Source organism: Colletotrichum siamense (assembly GCF_013390195.1).
Source record: "Colletotrichum siamense strain Cg363 chromosome Unknown KSG_Cg363_contig06, whole genome shotgun sequence".
In the NCBI taxonomy this organism is placed as follows: Eukaryota; Fungi; Ascomycota; class Sordariomycetes; order Glomerellales; family Glomerellaceae; genus Colletotrichum; species Colletotrichum siamense.
In genome coordinates, this window is record NW_023501019.1 from 975,525 (window position 1) to 998,927 (window position 23,403).

The following is a 23,403-nucleotide window of genomic DNA, read 5'->3' on the forward strand; positions in this document are numbered from 1 at the left end:
TGTGATCTATAGAAAGATCTCATCTTTAGGTTAGTAATTATTAAGTTAGTAAAGCTAGGCTGCTCTATATAGGTCCTAGTCTTAATATCACCTACTAAACTCTCTATCTGTTATAGCAAGAAAATAGCAGGATATATATTGATGCTTTGAAGCTTTTTAGTGATGATTTTCTCTTTTTAGACACTAAAAGCTTAGATAAAGGAAACATAAATAGAACAAAAGCTATCTTTTCGAGCTAGTGGCAGGGCATTATGAGGCCGTTAATAACGTTTCAGCCAAACCATCGCACCACAAGCCGCAGGCCTACGGTTGATTCTTCCAGGCAGTCTCAGCGTACGGTTCCACACGTAAAGTGCCGTTGAATCTTTTCTTCACAAAGTCTACAATCTTGGGGAAGCTGCGGCAGGTGTGTGGACGGTCCGTGTTAATGTAATTTGTCCCCAATCCGAGGCGATAGGTGGATGGGATAGGTGTCAAATCGGCAGTGCATACCAGCAGCTGCAGCAGCGACTCGATGCAATGGTCCCTGTGCAAGATTCCATGGACGGGATTCGGGTCGTGGTAGGCCTCGGGATGGAAGGCTTTACGAATGTGGTCCTAGGTATATCGTGTCAACGGCGGCCATTATCACATAGGGGAGAAGGGCCACGGTCGGGGATGGGGAGTATCACTTGCCAGACAGTGGATAAGGTGCATGACCTCGACGCTGATTATAGGGGAAGGAAAACATTAGTCGAGACTGCGTCTTCGACGCAGATGTCGATGACAAAGGAATATGTGCTACACATACGTGGCAACGTAACCTCCTGCTCTTGGTTCCCAGTATTTCACATATTCCGGACCCCATGCTTCTCGAGCCTCATCCTCGGTGACGATGAAAAAGTGACCTACATCGCATCCAGGCATCTTCGTTAGTTACCGTGCACTTACGCTTTGCGGGAGGATCTTGTGTCATGGGTGTACTTACCCTCCCCCAAGTGAAGATCGTACCAGTTGACGTCGATTTCTCTGCTTGGCGTGCCCGTGAATTTTAGTCTTTCCGTTCCATCCTTTCGCCCAGGTATGTATTCAGTCCCGTCGTCCATAAAGGCTGGGGTCCCCTCGAAAGTCGAAACGTGTAGCTCGATGTGCTCGGTTGCTGCTTCTATGATTGGGAATCGAGTAAGCCTATGGGCATCCGGGCGATAAATATACAAATTCTATCGACTGGAATAGATGAAATGACAGAACACAGAATGCAAACGTGATAGACAGAGAGAAAGAGGGAAGACAGGAGAGAGAGCGCGAGAACGAATAGGGTGTCAAGAGACGAAGACTTACTAAAATCTGTCGCGTATCCCGTCTCAAACGATCCAAAATGGCTCGCAAATGGCCGCCTCGCAGTGAGCCAGATCGAGAACCCGGCGAAGAGCAAAGTGGTCGTGAACCATAGCCACACAGCCCATCTCAAGCGCCGCCTCTCGCGTCCCCAAGCCGCTTGTTCATGGATCTGGTTCAGAAACCGGGTTGTCTCGTCGTCGGCCTCCGTGCTGTAGCTTAATCTCCGGATGGACTCCACGGACGACATGATATGGTTCCTAATGACTGATCTTTCTCTGAGGGCTGGTCGGATAGGCCGTGGAACGATGGGCTGGCTGGCACATGGAGTGGATTTATGCTGTCCTCCAAGGAGTGGAGTGGGCTTACTGTTAGCACGGTGGCCCATCGGCTAATTGGGAGCATATTTAGGCCTGGTGGTGCCGAACTCAATCTCGAGAGTTGTCATTACTGCACTTGTTTTGGTGTCTGCCTAATACCCATGCAGGGAGGGAGGGAGGGGGGAGAGGGGCTGACCTCTATCAGAGGCAGACATGTCTGATGGCCATCATGATGATTCACATCATCACCCATACCTTAGTAGTGTCAAATAATGGAGAGAGAAGTCAGAGATCTTTTGTTTGGTTTGTGATATTCTGAAGCTTAAGCGTCTATCTCGTGGCAAAGAACAAGGATTTTGGACTACTGCAAGACCGTCCTAGATGGAAGGCGTCAGGCGATTTTCTCTACGCAGCAGCAATTGGCAATCCGTCCCCTCAATACTCGCCATGGAGCGAGTGCTCCTCCGTGGCGCGATACTGCTCGGCAAACATGAATAGCAGCGCGTAGTCTTTACACATGTGCTGATATCCCCAACCTTCGCCGCCACTCGCGTTAGCCTGCTTCCACTCGAGTGTCGCGTCGCCCGCGCACATGATGCCCTGTCGCAGATAGTCCCAGCAGTCAGAAAGGTGGTCCACATGGACCCTTTCCAGATGTCCGTCCCGCGCGTGGACGAAGGCATCTCTGGCAATGTACTGGGAAGTAGATGTTACTTGTCAGCGATTCTGCGCTCATGGTTCCCGACTTGCTTCGACTCACCAGGCAATGCAGTTGGTGGAAGACGGACAGGCGTGCCTTTTGCTCAGGCAAGGAAGGGTCTAGCCCTGGCATATATGGCAGCACGCCATCGTCTACCGTCACATTGATCCAGCCGTTGCCTTCTGTAATGGGATCAGAGATGCCCGCGAGGTTTATGCTTCTTTTGTACGTTTTGCGACTGGTCATAGAATAAACGCATCTCTCGACTTTTGTGGAGGAAATAAGGGGAATGCTCTCCATTGTGAAACCATTTTATCTAGGAGGAATAGGGAACGGCTCGACTAACTTGGCATTAACATAGCCCATCTGTCCTCGGTTGTGACATTGGGCCCCTTGCCAAATATTGGTTGGGACAGAAATATGTGCTTGTCTACCCTCTCTGGCGGCATCCAAGAAGGCCGGCTCGGCCCATAACGTCCCCGCAGAATGATTGCTAGAGCAGCGATGAGCGCTATGTTAAGCAAGACGGATAAGGAGAGCGCGATATATAGTCTCGGAGACCATCTGGCTCTGCTAGACCCCGCCTTGTGCTTAAGCAGATTATGCATCTCGGGCTCAGGCTGTGCGAAAACCTTTTCTAACGACAACGATGACAACGGCGAACGGGGATGTTTCTCGATCTTAGAAGACTCCATCGTGGTCGTTGTATGAAATGGACGTGTTAATACGGTCAGTCGTGGAATAGTAGGGTCTGCTAACGGATATAAGGAATCAATGTTGTGGATTGGGTATTTCATATCCTTTCTTAGCAGAAAGGCAATTTTCTTCCCCCGCCCTTCGGCACCGAGAGGGGCTCCTCGTTCTGACCGACCAGTCTCCGAGGGTACGTTATAACAATAATATCGGAAACGCATGCCCGCTCCCCTGGTCGTATCCCCGTCAAAGATTTTCTTTTCACCTCTAAGAAAGATGGAAACCCTGTTGAGAGACATCTGGAGTTTGGAGTTAGGCACTCCGTCGGGTGAGGCACACCTCTCATGCCTCTTTCGCAGACTAATCGAGACTTTCTCCAGCTACCATTGGCCTGGATGATGAGTTCTTGTCTCTCGGAGGCGACTCGTGCAGTGCTATGAAGACTGCTCGGCGCTGTCGCCTGGCTGGCCTTCCAGTCTTCACCGTTGACATACTTTCCGAGCCGACCATTAGCAGACTTGCACGCTCGATCGAGACGAAGAGAGTGGGCGCCGCCGACGCTAATGGCAAGGAGACCGACACCCATGCCCATAATGACGAGCCTTTCACACTGAGCCTACATGGTTTGACGCTACCTCCTGACGTGTCCCCAGACAACATTGCCTATGTAGTGCCGTGTGCGCCGATGCAGGAAGACTACTACCACTTATTTTCAACGAACCCGGCGCCTGAGAGACCGGGGATCATGACCACCTGCTACGAGATTCTCTTCCGAGAGGGCCAGGAACCTGTAGATCCGTACAGGGCGGCAAAGGCGTGGCAGGGCGTCGTCGACCGCCACGCCATTTTTCGCACATGCTTCGTGCCCCTTGCCGATCTGGGTGTGACGTCTTCCCGCTCAGGACCGTTGCCGCCAGAGACGGTTATGCAGCTCGTGATGCGCCGATGGCCCGTCGATTGCGCCGTCGTCCACGTCGACTCGGACAGCGAGCACGATATTAAGCAATACAGCGCGGTACACACGGCCAATATGCTGTACCGGATGAAACCGGCCGCCTGCGTCTCGGTCCGCCTGTTCGTCACGCCCTCGGCTCGCGTGTACATGAACGTCGTCCTCTGGCACATTGCAGCCGACTTTGTGGCCACGGGCGTGTTCCAGGTCGACTTTGACCGCTTCTACCGCGGCGCCCTGCCTGACCGCCCGGCGCCCGGCTTCGAACTGTATGTTCACGATCTCGGCCTGACGACCCGTCGTGGCCAGGCCGCAGTGGAGTCCGGCACCCGATACTGGATCCGCTATCTCACCGGCGCCGAGCCGTGCAGGATTCGGCCCCATCATCTCGGCGTCGTCGACCGGCGCCCCACCCTGGACCTGTCTTCACCGACCGTCTACTCGGATCCCGACGGAAAGGAGCTTACCTGTGTCACGAACCTCGGCAGGACCTCATCTCGGTTAGCTATCGCAGGGCCAGCCGCCTCGTTTTGCCGTAAGTACTGCGTCTTACCCTCCAGGTTGCTCAGTCTCGCCTATGCCCTGACCCTGTCAAAATACACTGGCCATGAAGAGGTGTGCATCTCCTACCTCGTCTCGGACCGCGACCGCGACATTCCAGACATCGATAAAATTCTTGGCATGATGATCACCTACTTCTACGCCAGGATCAAGGTGGTCCCGAGGGCTCGCGTGGCCGACTTGATACAGCGCCTCCACGCCGACGACCTGGCCCATAGGAGACACCTGATCTACCGCCCAAAAGACGTCGCCCGCGCCCTTGGATATGATAATAGTGATCTCTATGGTGTGCTCCCTGTGACAAATGTGCGTTTCAACGACCGCCGGATAGACATCCCAGAGGGGCTAGAGCTGTCGTATCGTGGTGTCGTCAGTAACCTCATCCAAGAAGTATGTTGTGCGATGAAATTGGTTTTCACCCTCCGCTTCGCCTCTTCTTTTCCTTTATTTGGAATGGCTCATATGTGTGTCAGAATGTACAGTCTTTAACTTGTGCCGTGCTGACTTGTGTGCGTGTGTTTCTGTGATGTAGTTATTCATCTCGCTGATCGTGGTACCCGAGGCCGATGGGGAACACGTAAAGGCAAACTTTACGTTCAAGAGACTATGGTTTACTGAGGAAAGCGTACAGGCAATGGCCGACACTTACGCTCGCATCTTCCAGGCGATTGCATCCGGGACTTGTGAGACCGTGGCAGATGTCATGTCACGCATTTAAACGACCGTCCTGAGACAGAAAGTCGGGTGAATACAAAGTGTTGTATTAAAGCCTACGTACTAGGTATAAATAGTTCAATACTACTACGTTGCAGTCACCAGGAAAGTACTCAAAGTACAGTTTGTTGCGTTGTTCGTGTCATATTTCACCATCTGGCAAGAAACCGCGAGCCGTTTCTTTTCGCAGGACCGTTTCTGCGAAATCTTTCTCTCATCCAGCCTTTCCACAGGTGGCCCTATATGGCTGAGATCGTATTGCTTCAGATCCTACTGCTTGCTACAGACCACGTAAATGTCACTTATTGAGGCGCAAGCCGTGTCGTCATCTATCCAATCTTTCCATTCCTTGTGGAGCTCTTCAAGATTTATTTCATGTCCGATGCAACGTGCCTCGTGTTCAATCCGGGCACGAGCTTCCGGATCGGCGCTGGTGCGAGCGACTAAGCCACCCCAATTCTCACGCTCCTCGCGTGAAGACACGACCCAGGGCGCCTGGCCTACCCTGATATCATTGCTTGAAAACCCCTAAGCTGAGTCAGACACTGGAATAAGATCATGTGTGAACACTTGACCGGTCTCCTCTCTGCAAATAGAGAGGGAGGGGAGAATGGGGACTTCTTACCGCCGCCATTGCGTATGTCTTGAGCTTCTTCCCAACGTACGGATCGCACCCCTTAGCCTCCATAATTGCGCTAATTACAGCGTAGGTACGGCGTATCTAGTACAATCAAGGTGAGGTGTGAGCTGTGAGGCTCTCAGGACAGTGACTGGCCGGAGAAGCCTACCGCTGTGTTTTCTGGCCACATCATAAGACACGCCCTGTCAGCCTCTTTACAGCACACGAAGCCGCCGGTCCTAACCGCTGAGCGTAATTCCACCAGAGCTCGAGGTGCGTCGGTTGTATGCATCACGACGTTGTGCGTATGGGCTAATCACATGGCGGTGTTGCCTGATCAGCTCATCATATTCATGGCAGCAGCGGTCTTCTTCATTTCTTATCATTGATTATTCTCTGGTTGCTCTCACCAACGTCACATGATCCCTTGATTAGTTCGAAGCCTGGATCGCTGGCCGTAGGAGCCAGGTCTAAGGCATCCCCGACGGCGAAGCGAATGTTGTGAACATTGGCCTTCTGGGCGGCGTCGCGGGCCTGGCTGATTACGGCCGGGCTGCCGTCAACGCCCAGGATGGTCGCCGAGGGGTAGCGCTTGGCAATGTCAATTGTGATGCTGGCGGGGCCCTGCGGAGGAAGAGATTGCGAGGCACATTGGTAAGCATAAAGAAGACGAGCATGGGGTCTTTCGGTGTACATACGCATCCAACATCTAAGAAAGTGAAATCTGCAGGAAGAATTTCGAGGATGGGAAGGAGATAAGACACCGAGTTGGCTATGGTTCGGTTGGAGATGTGAGCGTTTATGGTGTCAACACCATGCCCTACGTAATTTCTGGTCACGTCTAGTGGTGGTGGCATTCTGAGGCCATGAAGTCGTTTCTAGAGTGCCGTAATGTTGATGACATGGAGACCGGGGGAGGAAAGACGCCTTTTGGCAAGGTGAGAAGGGAGTGCTGCAGCTACTTCACCAACTACGGTCAAGCTGTACGATACTAGCTATACTACCATTCGTGCCAGGATCTTGCGCATTAACCATTCTACGCTTCTAGGTGCGGTTGTGTGACTGATACAGCCATCCGTTCCCTAGACCCAGGACTGACGGTGGCTAGTACATAGTACAGTCACTTGTCGTGACACCTTTTGCAAGCTGTAGTTCGCGAGGCTGTATGCTGCAAGATCACTGGTCGCAGCTTGACGTATTACCGGTCCGATGGTTCAGTTAGTTGGTCTTGCATTTGCAACACAGTTACCCTGCGAGCAAGGTAGGTCAATGTGAATCAATAAGCGACCCGACCCTCAATCACCGAGATGCTGTCGAGAAATGTGGGCATGATTGGCCTCGGAGAATTTTAAATGTTATCTGAACCTATGGAAAGCAAGACGCGATTAAGATTCGTCGGCATACGGAGGCGATATGAGGGGCTGGAACCATAAACTATCCTATTGCAGCTGATAGGAGCCGGGCATTTGATTTTCTCCGCTCTGCTCGAACTCCCTGGAAAACCAAATCCGATATCTCGGGCGAGGCCCCGAAAGACCGAGATTACACACATGGCCAACTTAACCAAACAAGCTCCAGGTTCGGCCCCGCAGCTGAACTCTCTGCCACATCGGCAGAGTTGTAGACTAACAGACGATACGGTTCGCCAACTTTTTGGTGAATTCACGCTTCTCACAAACCTGGATGCACGCAGCGCAATTATTGACGCTTATCCAATGATTTTGACTGGTTACATCAGTCGGGCCGCGAGTTTCTCGTTAACTTCCCGGCCCGTTGGGGCAGCCTGGGGGCAGTCATCATTGGTTCGCGATGACAGACGCGTTCGACGCTAAAGAGAAATGAGGGAAGACAGTCGGGGAGAATTGAGAGTTTGATCACTCAAGCTTTACAATTGCTCACTATCATTTGGGACACACACAGGTACGTGCTGGTTGGTGATCTTTGGCTAGGATTTCGGGGTTGAGCATTGTCCTGTCTCACGTCTCGACCTATTGGCGATATTTTACACGATTATCCGCTTGTTGTAGTGTAGTTACCGATAATTATCGACTGCAACTTGCGCCCAAGGTTTGCTATGCCACGCCACACCCATTACTCCGAGGAAGAGGCGGACGAGCGTCGCAGCTCCGACGAGAAGGGCAACGATTCCATATCCAGCGACACCACGTTGCTACTGAATGATGCCGAGTTCGTCAAGTGGAAACAGAGGGGTGACTCGGGCCTGACCGTGGACTATCTCGATACAGCAGAGAGGCATGGTCACCGAGGTCACTATCGTCACCTGATCTCTCTGCTGTTTCTTGTCTCTGCTTGCCTCAACGTGTATCTGGCTTTTGGTCGCACGCCGCGAGTTCTCACGATGCACGACGTCGATGTGGGATGCGGCGCCTTTCCTCTAGGGACTGATCCTTCAGGCTATGTTCCACGAAGTGAGTTCTCAACACCTGTACAGCGAAATCAAAAGGACTTGTGTTGTGGTCTTACTGTGAGTATGACTGATGAAACGAACCAGATATTGGGTATCCACTTCGCTGGACCAAGTGGGATGAGAAAGACCAATTTTACATATCCCCCAAAACCTTCGACAGCTGGGAGAACATACAAGAGTCGGCAGAGCGCCTGAGAGCCGTCCACAATGGTATGCGCATCACATCCAGCTCGGCCTCGTTCTCTAACCAGCGACAGACGTCTTTATTCACTCCAATGGCCAAAAAGCAACATATCTTGCCTACGATGGCGTCCGCAAAGAGTTGCCTCCCGAGGCCGGCCAGTTCGGCCTCGAGCTATACGGCATCCAGGCCTTTCATCAGATCCACTGCGTGGTACGTACGGTAGACCGTAAATTGGTCTGACGTTCCTTCTATGTTGACAATCTACAGTATGTCCTTCTCGAATCCGTCGGCTGGGCACGGCACAACCGCCCCTCGCAGTGGGACGGCGACCACATTGCCCACTGCCTCAACACGATGACGCAGGCGGCGACTTGCCTCGCCGACTCCCGCCCCTTTGCCTACGTCGTGCCGGACGGCCACCGCACCGATGGCCAGCAGAACTGGTGCCGCGACTTCGGCGCGCTGGTTGACTGGGTCAACGACCCGGTGCGAGACCACAATTTCCACTATGAGCTGGACTCGAACGATACAGACCACTTCATGCCTATCTACCGCAACGGCTCTATCGCTGGGAAGCCGGTAGACAAGTCAGTCTGGTGAGTTGGGCGACACGAAGCACGTGGCAGCCCTAGTAGAAGCCTAGATCACGGACTGGTGGACAATTCTGAGTTAGGCCGTTTTTGAATACATACTCATGTCAAAAATAAAGTGTTATATCTGAGTACTTCTCCGTCATATTATTACAACATCGCTCACAATCAAGAGATCGTCAACACTACTTTATATGTCTAATGACAAATGGCAATACAAGTAAAATCTGACATTCCCCTCCCAGCTTCTCTCCCGGAGAGTCACACCTAGACATCGACCAGGCATCGAATTGGTTCTCTAGGTGGATAGATGCGTGTTATGTTAGGTTTATCAATCTCCCACGCCCTCGGACGTCCATTCCACCAGATGCAGTGCGACGTGTGCGTGTCATTTCGGCAGTGTGAATCAAGAACCATCGGCTTCCCGGTAGCAGCGGCATGCTTATAGGCCCGGTGCTGGCGTTCCCAGATGTAGGTGCAGTGTAGATGGTGGAATCCGCCGTCGGTCCAGAGCCCCGGGTCAGGATGGCGGCCGCTCAGAACGACGTCCCACGCGACTCGGCTCTCCTGCTGCCGGTCCAAATAGAAAGTGCTGTTGACGTCCGCCACGTACTGACGATAGAGGTCTGCGTCGTGACAATGCGGGGGAACCCAGGCACTCATAAGCAGGTCGTACACGCACCCAGCGGCCTCAGCCTGCGTCCATGACGGGCCACATGGCGGTCCAACTGCGAGAGGATCTTGTTTACTCTCGAAAGGTCGCCCATCCGTGAAAGGCGAAGATCGGAGCAGGTAGAAGACGGCGGCAAGCACAGAGACCGATCCGAGGGCAGCCACAGTTTCCCAGCTGAGAAGGTCGCATAGCCGTCGACGGTGAAGCTCCTTATGCTCCTTTTGGCCTAGGAAAGATTCCAGGAGATGAATATCTTCTTCTTCAAACTCGTCCATCATCTAGTGACATGAGCGAGCAGGTATTGAGACGATGCCAGTCTTGGTAAGCAGATGAGGCTTTTTGTTAAGCTTACCTTCGTAAGCTTACACCAGATAGACACTTCAACCTAAGAGGAAGTGCAGCTGGGAATACAGAATGGGGAGTGCGGGGCAACCATATGTCTGGATGTTACAATTATGGACTCAAGGCGTAGATGGCAAAGAGTGATTACCATGGGACTGTTGTTATTCTCCGCTTGGAGCATGTGGCGGGCCGTCCTACCCTGTTTTCCTTATCGGACGGCTAGGTTTGGACGTCCTCCGTATTAGTTTCTCGCACTCAAACTCAAGTAATGAGGTCTTATGAGGGATAAATGTGATTCGTTGGGGTGCGATAGGGCTTCGGGGTCTTGGGTGCCGCTTAACAGACGAGAGGGGGTTTCTTTGTAATGGCTTTTCCATGAGGCTAATCACAAAAGTTGGCCCTGAGCCTGCCCCTGCTTGTATGTGCACTCAAGATGCAACGATTTTGAGTATTGCTCGCTAAACAAAGTCGAAGCCAAAACTCTCACCTCTGCTGCTATTACACCGTAAATCAAATAGCAATCATGGCTCAAACTACCGCCGTTTCCTTTGAAGAAGGCTCGTCATGGAGGACGATGCCACACAAAGACCAGCTACTGGTGCTTTGCCTCTCTCGGTTGTCCGAACCCATCACGCGGACAAGCTTCAGTGTTTGTTTCACCCCGTTTCCTTCAAGTAGCAAGAAAAGCTGACCATGGCGCTTCTGAGGCAGACCTACATATACTATCAGCTTCAATCTTTAGATCCCTCGCTCTCATCGGCTGAGATTGTGCGTCAGGCCACATGGATGCAGACGGCTCTGACGGCCATGGTGGCGCTTGTCAGCTTGCCCACGAGCCGGGTCGCCGACTCTCCACGAGTTGGCCGCAAGGGCGTCCTGCTGATGAGCATGGCCGTCCTTGGCACGAGCACCCTCTGCTTTGGCTTCATACGCAGCTTCGCGCAGGCTATGGTTCTCCGCATCATCGAAGGCACGTTCAGCGGCGGGACGCTCGTTGTACGCACCATGATCCCAGAGATCGTGCCTGGCAAGCGACATCGCGTCAAGGCATTTCTTCTGCTGCCTCTGGCCTTTAACATTGGCGCCCTAGCCGGCCCTCCGCTTGCCGGGCTCTTGGTCGCGTATGCCCAAAGCCATGCCGCGACTAACGACTTCTTGGGTCGTTGGACGTATGCACCGCCCATGCTGATGGCGAGTGGGATAATCTACGGAGCCTTTTTGGCAGTCTTCTTCTTGTTGGAAGAGGTAATTATTGTTCCTTTCTGCTCTGCCCTGGCACTAGTATTAGCTGTTGCTGCGCGTCTCTCGTATCCGCCCTGGTTGTGTGATTTGCTAACCTGACCGTGTCCCCATCACAAAGACATTGCCTGCCCTTAGAGACCAACCTGACATCGGGATCCGCATCAAGAAGGCTGTAATGAGGCTTTGGCGGCGCTACAGGTCTCGTGGAGAATTCAAGTTTGGCTACGAGCCCGCTAACACGCGGGACTCAGAGGATACTCAGGACTCAGATCCTCTTTTGTCGCCACAGGCCGATGACGAGGCTCAACGTAGCAAACGCGAGCCCATGCCTGCCCCCGCGGGTAGCAAGTTGCCTCTAAGAAAAGCTCTTACGGCCAACGTTCTTCTCGCGACCAGTTGCCAGGCGATGCTTGACGGCCTCACCGCTGGTTACAACACCCTTTGGCCTTTGTTTCTCAGTGATCCCCCCGCGTCCGCCGTCGTGAAGGGAGAAGAGAACTCCTCGTCCCCGCTGCGGTTCTCCGGCGGCGCCGGTCTCCAGCCTTACCAGATCGCCCTGACCCTTACAATCCTGGCTGTCACCGCGCTTCCACTGCAGATTTGGGTATACCCGCGTGTCAGCTACAAACTGAAGCCGATCGGCACCCTGCGGTGCTTCCTGTGGTGCCCGGCTCTAGCCTTTGCTCTCTCTCCTCTCATCGCCGTCACCGTCAAGTTTCCTATTCTCATGTGGCTTGTCATCGCCGTTGTCCAGCTGCTCATGGTCTTGACTTCGGCCATGGTGGTGCCTTCAGCGACCTTGATGACCAACAAGTTGAGTCCCATACCGGCCTCCCATTCTACGTTTCTTCTGCTCGAGAACACATGCTGATAGGACTTGTCACGCAGTTCTGCCCCAAGCCCGGCTGCCCTGGCCGCAACCCACGGCTTGGCCATGACCCTGTCTGCAGTGGCGCGAACGATAGGCCCATTCGCAGTCGGTTACGTCTACGCAGCCAGCCAGGCCAGTCGCAACGGGGGTCTCGCGTGGTGGCTGATGGCCGGCACGGCCACCTGTATCGCTGTCATAAGCTGGTTTGTCAAGGATGGGACCGAGGAGGACACTACTGCTACGCCGGTGCAGGTCGTCGCGCATGTAGTAAGCACGAAGCCCGTCGGTAAAGCGATGGGTTGATGGTATGGAACGAAAAGATCTCTCCGTAGGAGATTCATAAGGCCCCCTTACCCGATTTACCCGATGTCCCGGGCTACTATCACCTGAATATCACACATCTGGAGAGCTGGTATTTAGAGATACTCGAGACTAAATTGCCACTTTGCGGGCGTGTCCTGGGAAAATAAGGTGACTCATACTCTCTATGTCCAATGTGGCGTTCACAGCATGCGATCGACTACGAATTCTCTTCTCAATTCCTAGTCCAAACTACTCACTCCTCCAATAACGTACTTCAGAATCACACATTACAATTACGCGACACGCTCTAAAAATGCACTTCAGGCCAGATTAAAATCCAAAAGTAATATGGGCCCTTGGTCGGCCTAGGTAGCTTTATTTTGGTTTCTGAAGCTTTCCGGTCCGGGGCTGCTTTGTGAACCTACAGCCTGCTGCACATGGGATAAGTTTTGCGTGATCGAGGCATTGCAGCTGGAGCTTTGTCAATCGCACAACAATACCATTTTTCAGCACCCGGCTATCTGCCAATCGTGCCGTAAGACATGCATTGGAAGCTCGCTGGATATTAGAGCCAGCATCTACTCCAAACACGTGTTGCACATGGCCGTTGGCTTTGTTTATGTTAATTATCGACCTCGTTGACAGCACTATGGCCTTATCGCTGCGTCTGCTCTCACTCTTGTACCCTCTCACTCTTGCTAGCCATGATGGCTCCTTTGACCGGTGGCACCCTCCAGGCCCTGGGGACGGTATGAGGCTGGAATCTGTTCTGTAAATGAAGATGAGGGATGGCTGATAAGTCTGCTGGATAACAGTCCGCTGCCCCTGTCCCATGCTGAATGCGTTGGCAAACCACGACTTTCTACCCGCCAATGGCAGGGGCATATCGCTGGAAATCACGACGCGTGCCTTGAGGGACGGCATCAACGTCGATCCCTACGTGTCTAAGCTACTCTTTGACCACGCTATCAAGACAAACCCTGACCCAAACGCCGCCACGTTCGATCTCGACCACTTGAACCGCCACGGCATCATAGAGCACGACGCAAGCCTGACGTGAGATTCCATCCCCCATCTGCACATCTTAGAAGACTTGGTCCCAACATAAATGACACACTGACTGGTGGCCTTAGGCGACCGGACAACAGCTCTGGAGATCCGAGTGTATTCGACCCCGAGGTATTTAAGGAAACACTGCAGTACTGGCCCGACCCCATCGTCTCCGTGAAACAGGGCGCTGCCGCCCGACTTGGTCGGATTCGCACCTCAGCAGGCACCAACGTCGACTTCGAGATGAGGTTGGAAGACAATTTCCGTGGACTTGGGGAGGTGGCGGGGTTCTACCTGACCCTGGGAGACCGGGTCGCTGGCACGGTGAATCGCACTTGGCTGACCTATTTTCTCGGTAAGATTCAATTTCTCTGTTCTTCTGCTCCTCTTGGCCCTCCTAATTTTAATCTGATTTGGTATTTCTGTGCTCCTTGTCACTTTGAGCTACGCTGACACGGAGGGTAATTTTCAGAGAAAGAGTTCCTGCCAGTCAAATTTGGCTGGACGAGACCCCGCGACCCTATCACGCTCGAGGCATTACAGGCAGTCATGACCAAGGTCTACGAAGCGACGAAGGACATCATTCACGAGGAGCGCAACCAAGGCTACTCCAGACCCAGGGACGCCGACCAGCAGCATGTACTTAGTGGAGCAACTTGAGAAGGACTTGAATCTCTAAATTATCAAAAGTCCGAGATTCATCGGAGGACCTGATTCATTGAAGCGGCCGGCTCGTCTCAGCACAAGGAGGCGATCAGGTTGCCAAATCTAGCTATGTGTTGCTACGCACCAGAGTTCTGAACGGTAATAAAACATTAGATTTATCACATAGGTGTAGGATTTAATGCACACGTCACCTGGACTGCTCGTCTAATATTCAGATCGGTTATTATGTATTGGAAAGTGATTCTCAATTGGTGGCACAAAGATAACGTTTGGCCAAGGTGTTTGTAGTCTTCAACAGCACTATGTATAGTAGTAGCTGAGTAAGTACCTCTGGTATCCTTGCGATCCATTCAATACCAGCCAAGGCGAGGGCCATTTCGTGCATGTGTGGAAATTACCAAGTAAAGTTTGCTCATGTGCTCCCGTTTGTCCGAAAACAAGCACCTCCGTTTAGAATGAGCAGCTGGTCTTTGCACCCGGCCTCCGCGTTTCGGGGAGGCAGAAAAAAGACGAAGTTGAAAATGTGGTTCTACCATACTTGGAACGTTTCTGTATGGCTGGCAGTTGGTCGATTACAAGCTTGCGCAATATACAAGAGACCAGTCGGCTAACCCAGACCTCTGGATCGTTACATGGGTATCACCGACCCTGGTATCCTCCTTTCTCGTCCTTATGGAAATGGCAACGAGCAAGAATCCCTTTCTCATTCAGAACTCGACGGCAGGTCGAAGCTACGGCAGCGCCAGATCGCTCGCAGCTCCTCTCTTCCTCATCCACGATGCTAGCGGCAACATTTTAAGCTACCTCAAGCTGGGCTCTCTGGGGGACGCTCGCAAAGTATACGGCATTAGCGATCCTCACTTCGGGCATGAAGGCGGTAGCTGGCTGAGCGTCGATCAATTGGCTCGGCACTATATCAAACTCGTCAAGAAAGTCATGCTCCGGGGAGACATTCTTCTAGGAGGTGAGCCATGCAATGCTACCCGTACTCCCCGCTCGCCCGTCTAAGATTTCACTCAATCCTCCCGCTCCCGCACACTTACGCTGCTGAGTTCATGAACACTTCGCAAAGCTTGACAGACATTGCACACAATCTGACAAGTAACCAGGGTGGTCGTTTGGGGGCATCGTCGCCATTCAGATGGCCCACATGCTTGCCGCAGAAGGCCGAGGCCTCGTGTGCTCAGGCCTGATTCTAATCGATACTATTTACCTTTCGCCGTCCCGCTCTCTCGGCTCCGGCGCAAACTCTAACCTTGCGCCCTCAATGCCCGCCAACGTAACGCCTGACACCCGTGACGAAATCCTGGTCTCGCTGGTTCGCTGCCACATGCTTTGCTCGTCGTGGTTGCCGCCCTCATGGGCCTGCCGCCGGGTTCCACGGGCGGTGCTAATCAAGGCTACGGATCCGATTTCGGGCCAGCCCGAGCATCTCGGAGACCGCGACCCTACCGGAGACCGAAACCTTGGTTTGTGCAGGCTGGACGCGCAGCGCCATCAATTCGATCTTGGATGGAGCGAGACACAGCCGGAGCTTGTCACAGCTGTCATTGACACGCCGGGACATCACTACGCCCTGTTTGCTGATGAGAACGTATGTTTCTGATTCTGTTCTAAACATTCCCTGTTAGCTTTGTTCTCGCGTCCACGCGGAGTTGGGCATTTCTGAGCTGGGCTGAAACAAAGGCATTGGCCCTCTGCAGATACTATCCACAACTGAATCCCTCAAGCAAGCCCTCAGACTTCTGGAGGGCCACCAAGAACAATGACTGATGCTAGCCGCGGTGACTTTACTAGCGGCGTAGTGTCAGAGGAACATCCAGACAACAACGCAGCCCCTTTGAGCGAGAGGGATAGCCTCCTCAGCTGTCACAACTGTCAACGCCAACTACGCACCGACCATGTTGATTCTCGGGAGACAAGTGTTCCACAACGGACGAAAATCTCCATAAGAGTCTTTGCCGAATCCATTTTGTGGATACAGTGGGCGATAATCTTCTGCCTTGCCATCATTGTTTGGGCCCTGGAGGCGCAGCGGCAGGCATGTCTTTACAAACCGACAATGGTGCTCGCGGCGGCCCGAGCCTGGTCAAATATCGAGCCGCTAGTTCCTGACCATGTCACCGCGGCCACAGATCCCCTGAATTACGGCTACTACGTGCCCGAGCCGATTCCCTACGACATCTTCAACAACGTATCACTGATGGAACAGCGAATAGCGGAGCTAGAGTACGCCAATGTAGCCACAGGGGTGAAGGCCAACTCACAGTACGGCGTCTACATTGACGATTCGGGCAGGCAGCAATTCCTTTATCCCAAGATCACCATCAACAACACCGAGGCCTATGTCATATCAGGATTGCACCAGATGCACTGCATGATGGAGATGCTGCGCGATTACGGCCTGCTCGTCAACGGGTTCCGCCCGCTGTGGAACGACCACCACGTTATTCACTGCTTCAACAAATGGTATAGGTCCATTGCCTGCTCTGCAGACAGTACGGCCGAGGGTTACCAGGAGCCATTCGGCAGTGTGCCCATGAGCGAGATCCGCCGCGCGAGCTGGGCCAGCAGCGTGCCGCGGTGCCGCGACTTTCGCGCTCTTGTGCGATGGGCTGAGGACCCGATACGTGCCCTGCCCTTCCACTATGATTCGGGTCTTAACGTGACGGCTGTTTCTAGGTTGTCGGAGGAGTGTGACTTGACTAAGTGCCGTGATGAGGGTGGTTGGAAGGGCCTGGACTGACGCTGATAGTATTAAGAGGTGTTTTGGTTGTTACATGTTTGGCCAGGGTTTTGTCATCATGTGAAGTCGAGGGGTGTTTTTCAACATCATGGATGGAAAGGTGGTTTTGGAAGAGATGAGTGATTGTGTATAAAACTACCCATTCTATCTAAACGTTTTCAAGTTCAAGTTTCTCTCTGAAATACAACTACTCTGAGTATGAATCTTTTTACTTAACTTATTTCTGCTTATCACTTATGTTATAGAAAATAGAATTTCATTCTCAAGTCTTTCAGTCAGTTCAAAAGTATAGACCCATCGACGTGGACAGGTTGAAAATTCCAGTGATAGAGGTCCCACATCAAATTACGGACGAGTGAGCCTTCCTTTAAGTGCCAAGCAAATAAACAACAGGTTTTCATCTTTAAACCAAACGGATACTCGCTCCTGTTAATAAGGAGAACGTGTGAGTGAGGTTAACCACTTTTCAATAAGGGGATTTCACAATAAGGGGATTTCCAAATGAACACCCGCAACACCATGTATCTGACTTATATTATATACACCATAATCCAAAATTCAAGTTGCATCATAGAGAGGACGACGTTGCCAGCAGCTAGATCACAACTATGGACTGGACACCCAGACTTCCTGGGTGACACGCAATTAATAGTCAAAAGCTTACGAGGCCGGCTTATATCATCTATCGATCCTTTCTAGCCTTTTCCAGCATTAAAAAATGAACTTCGTGACGCAAGATCTGTATGAACAGTCCTCGCTTAGGGCTTACCACAAGTCCGCCGGCGGGCCTGAGTCTCCCGGATAAGGCCATATCTCGTCATAAACTTCCTTAGCGCCCGGGGGCGAGACGATGGCGTAGCGGAGGCCGCGCTCCGGGGCGTTAGCCCAACGGCGGAGGCCGTCGAAGTCGCGGCACCACATCTGCTGACCGTCGCCGAGGTGTTTCTCCGCGCCATGAACGAGAGATATCGGGGTGGCATCAGCCATGCACTGTGTAAGCTGCCGCATCGTGTTGATGCAGTGCATGATGTGGCCTGGCGTCCAGTGCGAGGGCTCGCCGTGCAGGCGAAGGCCGTAGTCCTCAACCATGACAATCTGAGTGTGGGAGAAGGGACACAGGGTCAGCCTCATTACCCGGTGGATCAAAGAGCAGGCTATACATACAATGCAATGAATTTGATGGAAAGATCGTATGCCGAACACTTCGGTAGGCGTGGATCCATGGTAGGACGGTAACATGTTCTCCCTGCCGCCCCAATCCCGGTATCTAGTTTTCTGGCCGTTGGCACGTATATTTGTGGCTGCCCATTTTGAAACAAGACCTGTTAGTTGGATCGGCGTCCGATAACGATGACGACGGGCAAACGTGATGGGACGACGTGCTTACAATTCTGCAGCCACTTGAGGCGTCTGACAACGCGCTTGATGACATCCAAGCTGTCGAAAGTGTCCTCGTCCATCCAGTAAGGGTCTCGGGAGTCGTTGTAGAATGACCGCCACGAAGCCGGCTGGCCCACCTCTGCTTTGGGTCAGTCGTATACATTCTGTGAAGAACAGTGGTGTAATGGACTTGTCATGATCTGTAGATACCCTGGGGGACGAGGCCCCATGGGTCAGCACCCAATGGGATCACGGGCTGTGAGATTCTTAAATAAGATTTGACGCCGAGGGCGAAGGCGCACGCGGCGATTGTGCAGACAGCGAGGGCGAAGAACAGTATGGTGCGGGCAGGGATACGTCTTTCCAATGCCCCTCTTCTATTGTGGCAACCGCAATCACAACAGCATCCGTCGCCGGAGTCGTTGTCGTCGTCAGTGATGTCGTCGCGGCTTGTGGTGTTGAGGGCCTCATACAAAGTCTTGGTCGATGGAGCCATCGTAATTGACCTACCTTGCAACTGAATTTGATGATAGTCGAGCTCTGGTGTCCGCAAATAAGTTTGGCTGCTGCACTACTTTTCATGACATACTATAGATCGTTTAGATGTCCAATAAGGCGTCGACAGCTTCGTAGCCGCTGGGACTGTGCCGTAGAGTTTACGAGGCTTACAAAATAAACACCGGAGCCGAATTCTCGAAGTCTATTTTACAACCATGCGTGATGATCCGGCTGCCCCAACTTGAACTTGTTTGGCCCAAGGCAAGGGTGAAAGCAGCAGAGCAGGTGCTTAGCCATCATCTGATATGATGTACATGGCGTCCATGTCATTGACTTGGGGGACAGAATAATCTAGCAGCAGAGTCCATTTTGCGCAGACAGTTACGTCACCTTAACTTACCTCTCGCGCCCTGGGAGCATCATTACATGCCGTGCCAAACCCGCGAGGTTACGACGCCATTAACATGTCTAATCCGACACTCATCTTCAGCTCAATGCCCTCTGGGCACTTTCCCCAGCCAGGAAAAGATCTAGTGGTGAAAGAGCTACCCATGCCCGACGGGGAGGGCGTGCTGGTCCGCATTCAGCTGGCCTCTCTTGACCCATTTCTTCGCTCGCAGCTCAGGGACTCCTCCTCCGCCTGGACTTACACTCCCGCGCTGCCCGTTGGTGAGCCGTTGTGCACGAGCGCCGTAGGCACCGTCGTGCGGTCCGACGCCGTCCATGACCTCCCCGTCGGCGAGACTGTGTGGCTCGCCAGGGTCCCCTTGGCGCAATATGTAATCCTCGAGCGGTCAGTTGCTGCTAATCGTCGTCTGGTGGTGCCCATCGGAGGACGTGTGAAGGGGTACAGCCTTGATGCGGGTCATTGGCTGGGTGTCCTTGGTGTTGTAAGTATCCCGCCGTAAAAAGGGCTTTCTAGAACCTCTTCCCCCTTTTCCGCGCCCGGCCTCGTTTCCATATCCCTTTTCTCCTCGGCGTATGACATGTATTGAAACACACCCACTTCACTGAGTCTGTGGGCGAGAAGAATGATACGCTAATCTATCATGCTCTGGACATCCAGCCCGGACTCACGGGCTTCGGTGGCCTCTACGAGTGCGGCCGGCCTAAGCCCGGCGAAACCATCTTCGTAAGCTCAGCAGCAGGCACGGTCGGCCTGACGGTGGCTTATTTTAGCAAGCGAGATGGGCTCCGGGTCGTGGGATCGGCCGGCTCAATCGACAAGGTCGACTGGCTCCGACAAACTGGCATATTCGACGATGCTTTTGTCTTCAACCGCCAAGATAGCCACGAGACGGGTGAGTCGTTGTTGCGCCACGCCGCCCCGGAAGGGCTCGACATCCACTTTGCAAGTGTTGGCGGTGCCCAGTTGCGCGCGGCAGCGGCCTGCATGAAGGTCCACGGGCGGATCGTCGTGTGCGACGCCATCAACGAGTATGGCAACATTGGAGGTGCCGACGACGAGCCTGGCTGCGCTACAACACCGGACTCTCCGTGGCTCTGGCAACCTGTCGTCTACAAGAGGCTGACAATCAGTGGGTTCCTCATCACTGATCTGGCCGGCAAGTACATAGCGAGCTTCCAGCAGCAAATGGATGAGGGCATAGAGAAGGATGGCGGGCTCCCGAGGATTGCGCCGCTGCATGTAGTCCGCGGACTGGATAAGGCGGCCGAGGCGTTTGGGGATCTTTTCCGCTGTGGCAAGATCATGGGCAAGCTTCTGGTTCAGCTATATGATTCTTGACACGATGTCTTAGGCACGCGAAGCCCTTCATTTGCGAAAGATATTTCTTCCATCCATTCGCCGTAGCATATACAGTGTTCTCACCAACTCATCCTTGCATTCTGAATGCTACGGAGATTCCGCGCAACGTAGACCGTCGTGCAAACCCACAGGGACGAGAAAGGCAATGATGGCACTGATGGTCATGGCCACAAGGAATCCCAAGATGAAGAAGCTCAGCTTTGTTGCCACCGACTTATTAGTAGAGGGCCGATCGAGTTGCTCTTTGCTGACCAAGTTTCTGTTTCCGCTCTCATCATCGTCCAGCCGGTTATACAGAGGCGCATCGCCGCTCAACGTCTCTTTCTTTACACCGATTCGAATCGTTGTCAGTCGGTTTTTGTGTTTGGTAGCAACGAAAGCCAGGAAAGACGGGCATACCAGTAGGTACCTCCGTATGAAGTTTACCATCGTTTTTTCCTTCGTTTGTCTGATACCCGTGTGCCTTCGACCTGGGTCTCCGGTGGTTGAGATTGAGATCACTTTACTCGTCGTGCTTCGTCAAAACACCATATACTATCAAACACAGACGACCTGTCTCATTGAAGAAATGTTCCATATAGAATGAGTCGAGTGTCTGTTTTTACAACCCTGTAGTCTTGTGTAAACGGGCCAAAAGCGGGGTGGTTTATTAACTAGGTACTGATCTAAGATCAGAGTTGAGCGAACGAAATGGGACGGCTGGTCTGATTTTACTTCAAACGTTAAATCCCCCCGAGGAACCGAGACCAGCCAACTCTCATCAAAAGACATTAAACACAAACATGCACACACGCGCGCGCACACACGTACGCAGGGAGAGAGAAGGAGACTGGCTACTCACCTATCACTGTTCAGCCCCCCTCTATTGCACGAATGAAGAGTTTCGAATCAATTGACCATCCCGTCGACATTCCCCTTGTCGTGGGCAGCGCAAGCACATCCGCCGATGTATCCGCCAATACGCCGGCTGGCGAGAGGCCTCACACCAGTCTCTGGGTTATCTTGGCCTATTCTGCGCCCTCGATGCCGTCAGTAATACCACACGGCAAACTCCGTGGGAGTAATGAAATGTGTGACAAATAGCTGAGCATGTATACAGTCTTCAATCCTTCTTCACTATGTTTACCGTCTACCTAATAGTAAGTCGGTCGGAGGAAATGAAACGCTAGTTGAATCACGAAATCAAAGGACCGCAAGCTGATTTGCAATTGATTCATTTCAGCCATACCTCACATTAGAGGTTGGTTTTGCCGTCTCCCAAGTCTCGCTGGTCCTCCTCGCTGGCCCTTTGTCTGGCCTGACGGTGGCACCCATCATGGGCGTCCTGAGCGACCGCTCCGGCCGCCGCCTCGGCCTTTTCACAACCGGCTGCATTGCCATGGCCGCTTGCCAGATCATCCTGGCGTGGTCCCGCGACCTCGTCGGCGGCAACCCGGCCGCTACAAAATGGGTGAGCGCTGCCGCCGTCTACATGGGCTGTATCAGCGCGCGTGCTTCCGTCGTTGGCTACCGCGCCATGGCTATCGACAACATCCCACCCCGGCAGCAGCCAGTCTTCAACCTCGCAAGCGGTCTCATGTCCGCCTCAGGGGCCATCATCACGCTTGTCGTCGGCGTCGTGACGCCTTCTTTCAAGGCCATCACCGCTGTGTGCGCCATCCTCATCACGCTCAGCATCTTTCCCTTATGGGCTGTCCACAAGCCACCCGGCGTGGATCGCCAGGCCGTTGACCGGGGAGAAAACGACCGCTTCGGGGCGGTGTCAGCCATCTTGTCGGTGCCGCGGACGCTGTGGGATGCGGCGCGACATCTTCCACCATGGATCAACCGCACATGCAAGATCCAGATCCTGTCGCAGTATGCGTGGTTCCCCGTCTCTCACTACTTGAGCAAATACCTTCAAGACAGCTGTATGTCAATCACCGTCGCCCTTCCGCAGCAAGCAAGCTGTTACCTTGCCCCAAGCCCTGATATTGAGTGCTTCTCTCTGCTCCGCCGTTCTTTCGGGCTGACCAAATGGAAACCAGATGTTGCCACTCTTGGAAGGGGCTCCGAAGCTGTCGCGCCGGACGTCAGCGCACGAGCTAGCGTCCGCGTCCTTCTGATCGCTGAGGTCGGCGCCATTCTCCTGCAGATGACGGTCGTCCGGCTGTGGGACGCGTCGTCAGCGTCGACGAAGCCCCTTCGACGGTTCATGGACGAGGACATGGTGGCGCTGCGGCGCGTGTGGGCTCTGGCTTTCGCGGCGCTGGCCGTGTCGACGCTGGCCGCGGTCGTGTTCCGGGCTTCGTTCCCGGCGGCGCCCATCTGCGCTGCCAGCATTATGATCATTTCGCCCCTGAGTGTATGGGTGCCCTTTACCATCATCTCGTACGAGACAGCCGTGGTACACGAAGAGAAGGGCGGTGACCAATCCACCCCTCGGTCGTCGGCCACTCTCTTTTCTATCCACGAGATGGCCATCACAGTGGGTCAGGGCCTGGCTGTCTTGACGAGCGGCCTCATTAGTTTGGGGATCGAACACATGGACATGGGACTTAGCAACACAACGGCATTTCTATTTGCTCCCGCCGCCGTGGCTGCCATGGTTGCTGCTCTCCTGTGCTGATAAATCTTAGAGTTGAGGATACATAATCATATCCTAACAAATCAGTCAAGTTCTAGTGGATGAAAAGAAATGTTCATTTTGCGACTAGGCTTGGTATCGAGAGATATCACGCCCAAACCCTTTAAGGGTTTACAGGCGCTTAGTCTACGTACTTTCTGTATACCCCAATCAATCAAGT

The 23,403-nt window shown here is 53.1% G+C and overlaps 12 protein-coding genes across 12 annotated transcripts; 8 read left to right on the forward strand and 4 right to left on the reverse strand.

The window, feature by feature from the left end:
- Positions 1-627: 627 nt before the first annotated feature.
- On the reverse strand, positions 628-1,567 carry CGCS363_v009268 (uncharacterized protein; the record flags this gene model as incomplete). Its single annotated transcript, XM_036641117.1, has 4 exons — positions 628-706; positions 791-887; positions 968-1,144; positions 1,321-1,567. 4 exons carry the CDS (start codon positions 1,565-1,567, stop codon positions 628-630), a joined length of 600 nt encoding a protein of 199 aa, XP_036493513.1.
- A 505-nt stretch (positions 1,568-2,072) lies between these two features.
- Positions 2,073-2,637, reverse strand: ustYa-0 (Oxidase ustYa; the record flags this gene model as incomplete). Its single annotated transcript, XM_036641118.1, has 2 exons — positions 2,073-2,333; positions 2,398-2,637. The coding sequence occupies 2 exons, from the start codon at positions 2,635-2,637 to the stop codon at positions 2,073-2,075; spliced, it is 501 nt and encodes a 166-aa protein (XP_036493512.1).
- An 829-nt stretch (positions 2,638-3,466) lies between these two features.
- NRPS8-1 (Nonribosomal peptide synthetase 8) lies at positions 3,467-5,032 on the forward strand (the record flags this gene model as incomplete). Its single annotated transcript, XM_036641119.1, has 1 exon — positions 3,467-5,032. One exon carries the CDS (start codon positions 3,467-3,469, stop codon positions 5,030-5,032), a length of 1,566 nt encoding a protein of 521 aa, XP_036493032.1.
- Positions 5,033-5,785: 753 nt separating this feature from the next.
- Positions 5,786-6,733, reverse strand: tam (Trans-aconitate 2-methyltransferase; the record flags this gene model as incomplete). The annotated part of the gene is made up of 3 exons (XM_036641120.1): positions 5,786-5,790; positions 6,287-6,500; positions 6,575-6,733. The coding sequence occupies 3 exons, from the start codon at positions 6,731-6,733 to the stop codon at positions 5,786-5,788; spliced, it is 378 nt and encodes a 125-aa protein (XP_036493033.1).
- A 1,217-nt stretch (positions 6,734-7,950) lies between these two features.
- cctR-3 (Cyclochlorotine biosynthesis protein R) lies at positions 7,951-9,088 on the forward strand (the record flags this gene model as incomplete). Its single annotated transcript, XM_036641121.1, has 4 exons — positions 7,951-8,305; positions 8,389-8,514; positions 8,562-8,698; positions 8,756-9,088. The coding sequence occupies 4 exons, from the start codon at positions 7,951-7,953 to the stop codon at positions 9,086-9,088; spliced, it is 951 nt and encodes a 316-aa protein (XP_036493030.1).
- Positions 9,089-10,786: 1,698 nt separating this feature from the next.
- On the forward strand, positions 10,787-12,509 carry CGCS363_v009273 (uncharacterized protein; the record flags this gene model as incomplete). The annotated part of the gene is made up of 3 exons (XM_036641122.1): positions 10,787-11,338; positions 11,454-12,148; positions 12,224-12,509. The coding sequence occupies 3 exons, from the start codon at positions 10,787-10,789 to the stop codon at positions 12,507-12,509; spliced, it is 1,533 nt and encodes a 510-aa protein (XP_036493031.1).
- A 649-nt stretch (positions 12,510-13,158) lies between these two features.
- CGCS363_v009274 (putative sterigmatocystin biosynthesis peroxidase stcC) lies at positions 13,159-14,219 on the forward strand (the record flags this gene model as incomplete). The annotated part of the gene is made up of 4 exons (XM_036641123.1): positions 13,159-13,258; positions 13,325-13,565; positions 13,643-13,914; positions 14,032-14,219. The coding sequence occupies 4 exons, from the start codon at positions 13,159-13,161 to the stop codon at positions 14,217-14,219; spliced, it is 801 nt and encodes a 266-aa protein (XP_036493028.1).
- A 684-nt stretch (positions 14,220-14,903) lies between these two features.
- Positions 14,904-15,831, forward strand: AMT4-2 (Thioesterase AMT4; the record flags this gene model as incomplete). Its single annotated transcript, XM_036641124.1, has 2 exons — positions 14,904-15,189; positions 15,335-15,831. 2 exons carry the CDS (start codon positions 14,904-14,906, stop codon positions 15,829-15,831), a joined length of 783 nt encoding a protein of 260 aa, XP_036493029.1.
- Positions 15,832-16,287: 456 nt separating this feature from the next.
- Positions 16,288-16,971, forward strand: CGCS363_v009276 (uncharacterized protein; the record flags this gene model as incomplete). The annotated part of the gene is made up of 1 exon (XM_036641125.1): positions 16,288-16,971. One exon carries the CDS (start codon positions 16,288-16,290, stop codon positions 16,969-16,971), a length of 684 nt encoding a protein of 227 aa, XP_036493026.1.
- Positions 16,972-17,736: 765 nt separating this feature from the next.
- On the reverse strand, positions 17,737-18,847 carry cctR-2 (Cyclochlorotine biosynthesis protein R; the record flags this gene model as incomplete). The annotated part of the gene is made up of 4 exons (XM_036641126.1): positions 17,737-18,066; positions 18,136-18,272; positions 18,359-18,490; positions 18,562-18,847. The coding sequence occupies 4 exons, from the start codon at positions 18,845-18,847 to the stop codon at positions 17,737-17,739; spliced, it is 885 nt and encodes a 294-aa protein (XP_036493027.1).
- A 466-nt stretch (positions 18,848-19,313) lies between these two features.
- On the forward strand, positions 19,314-20,596 carry RED1-2 (NADP-dependent oxidoreductase RED1; the record flags this gene model as incomplete). The annotated part of the gene is made up of 2 exons (XM_036641127.1): positions 19,314-19,739; positions 19,916-20,596. The coding sequence occupies 2 exons, from the start codon at positions 19,314-19,316 to the stop codon at positions 20,594-20,596; spliced, it is 1,107 nt and encodes a 368-aa protein (XP_036493024.1).
- A 1,139-nt stretch (positions 20,597-21,735) lies between these two features.
- On the forward strand, positions 21,736-23,225 carry sut1-2 (General alpha-glucoside permease; the record flags this gene model as incomplete). Its single annotated transcript, XM_036641128.1, has 2 exons — positions 21,736-21,756; positions 21,840-23,225. 2 exons carry the CDS (start codon positions 21,736-21,738, stop codon positions 23,223-23,225), a joined length of 1,407 nt encoding a protein of 468 aa, XP_036493025.1.
- Positions 23,226-23,403: the final 178 nt, after the last annotated feature.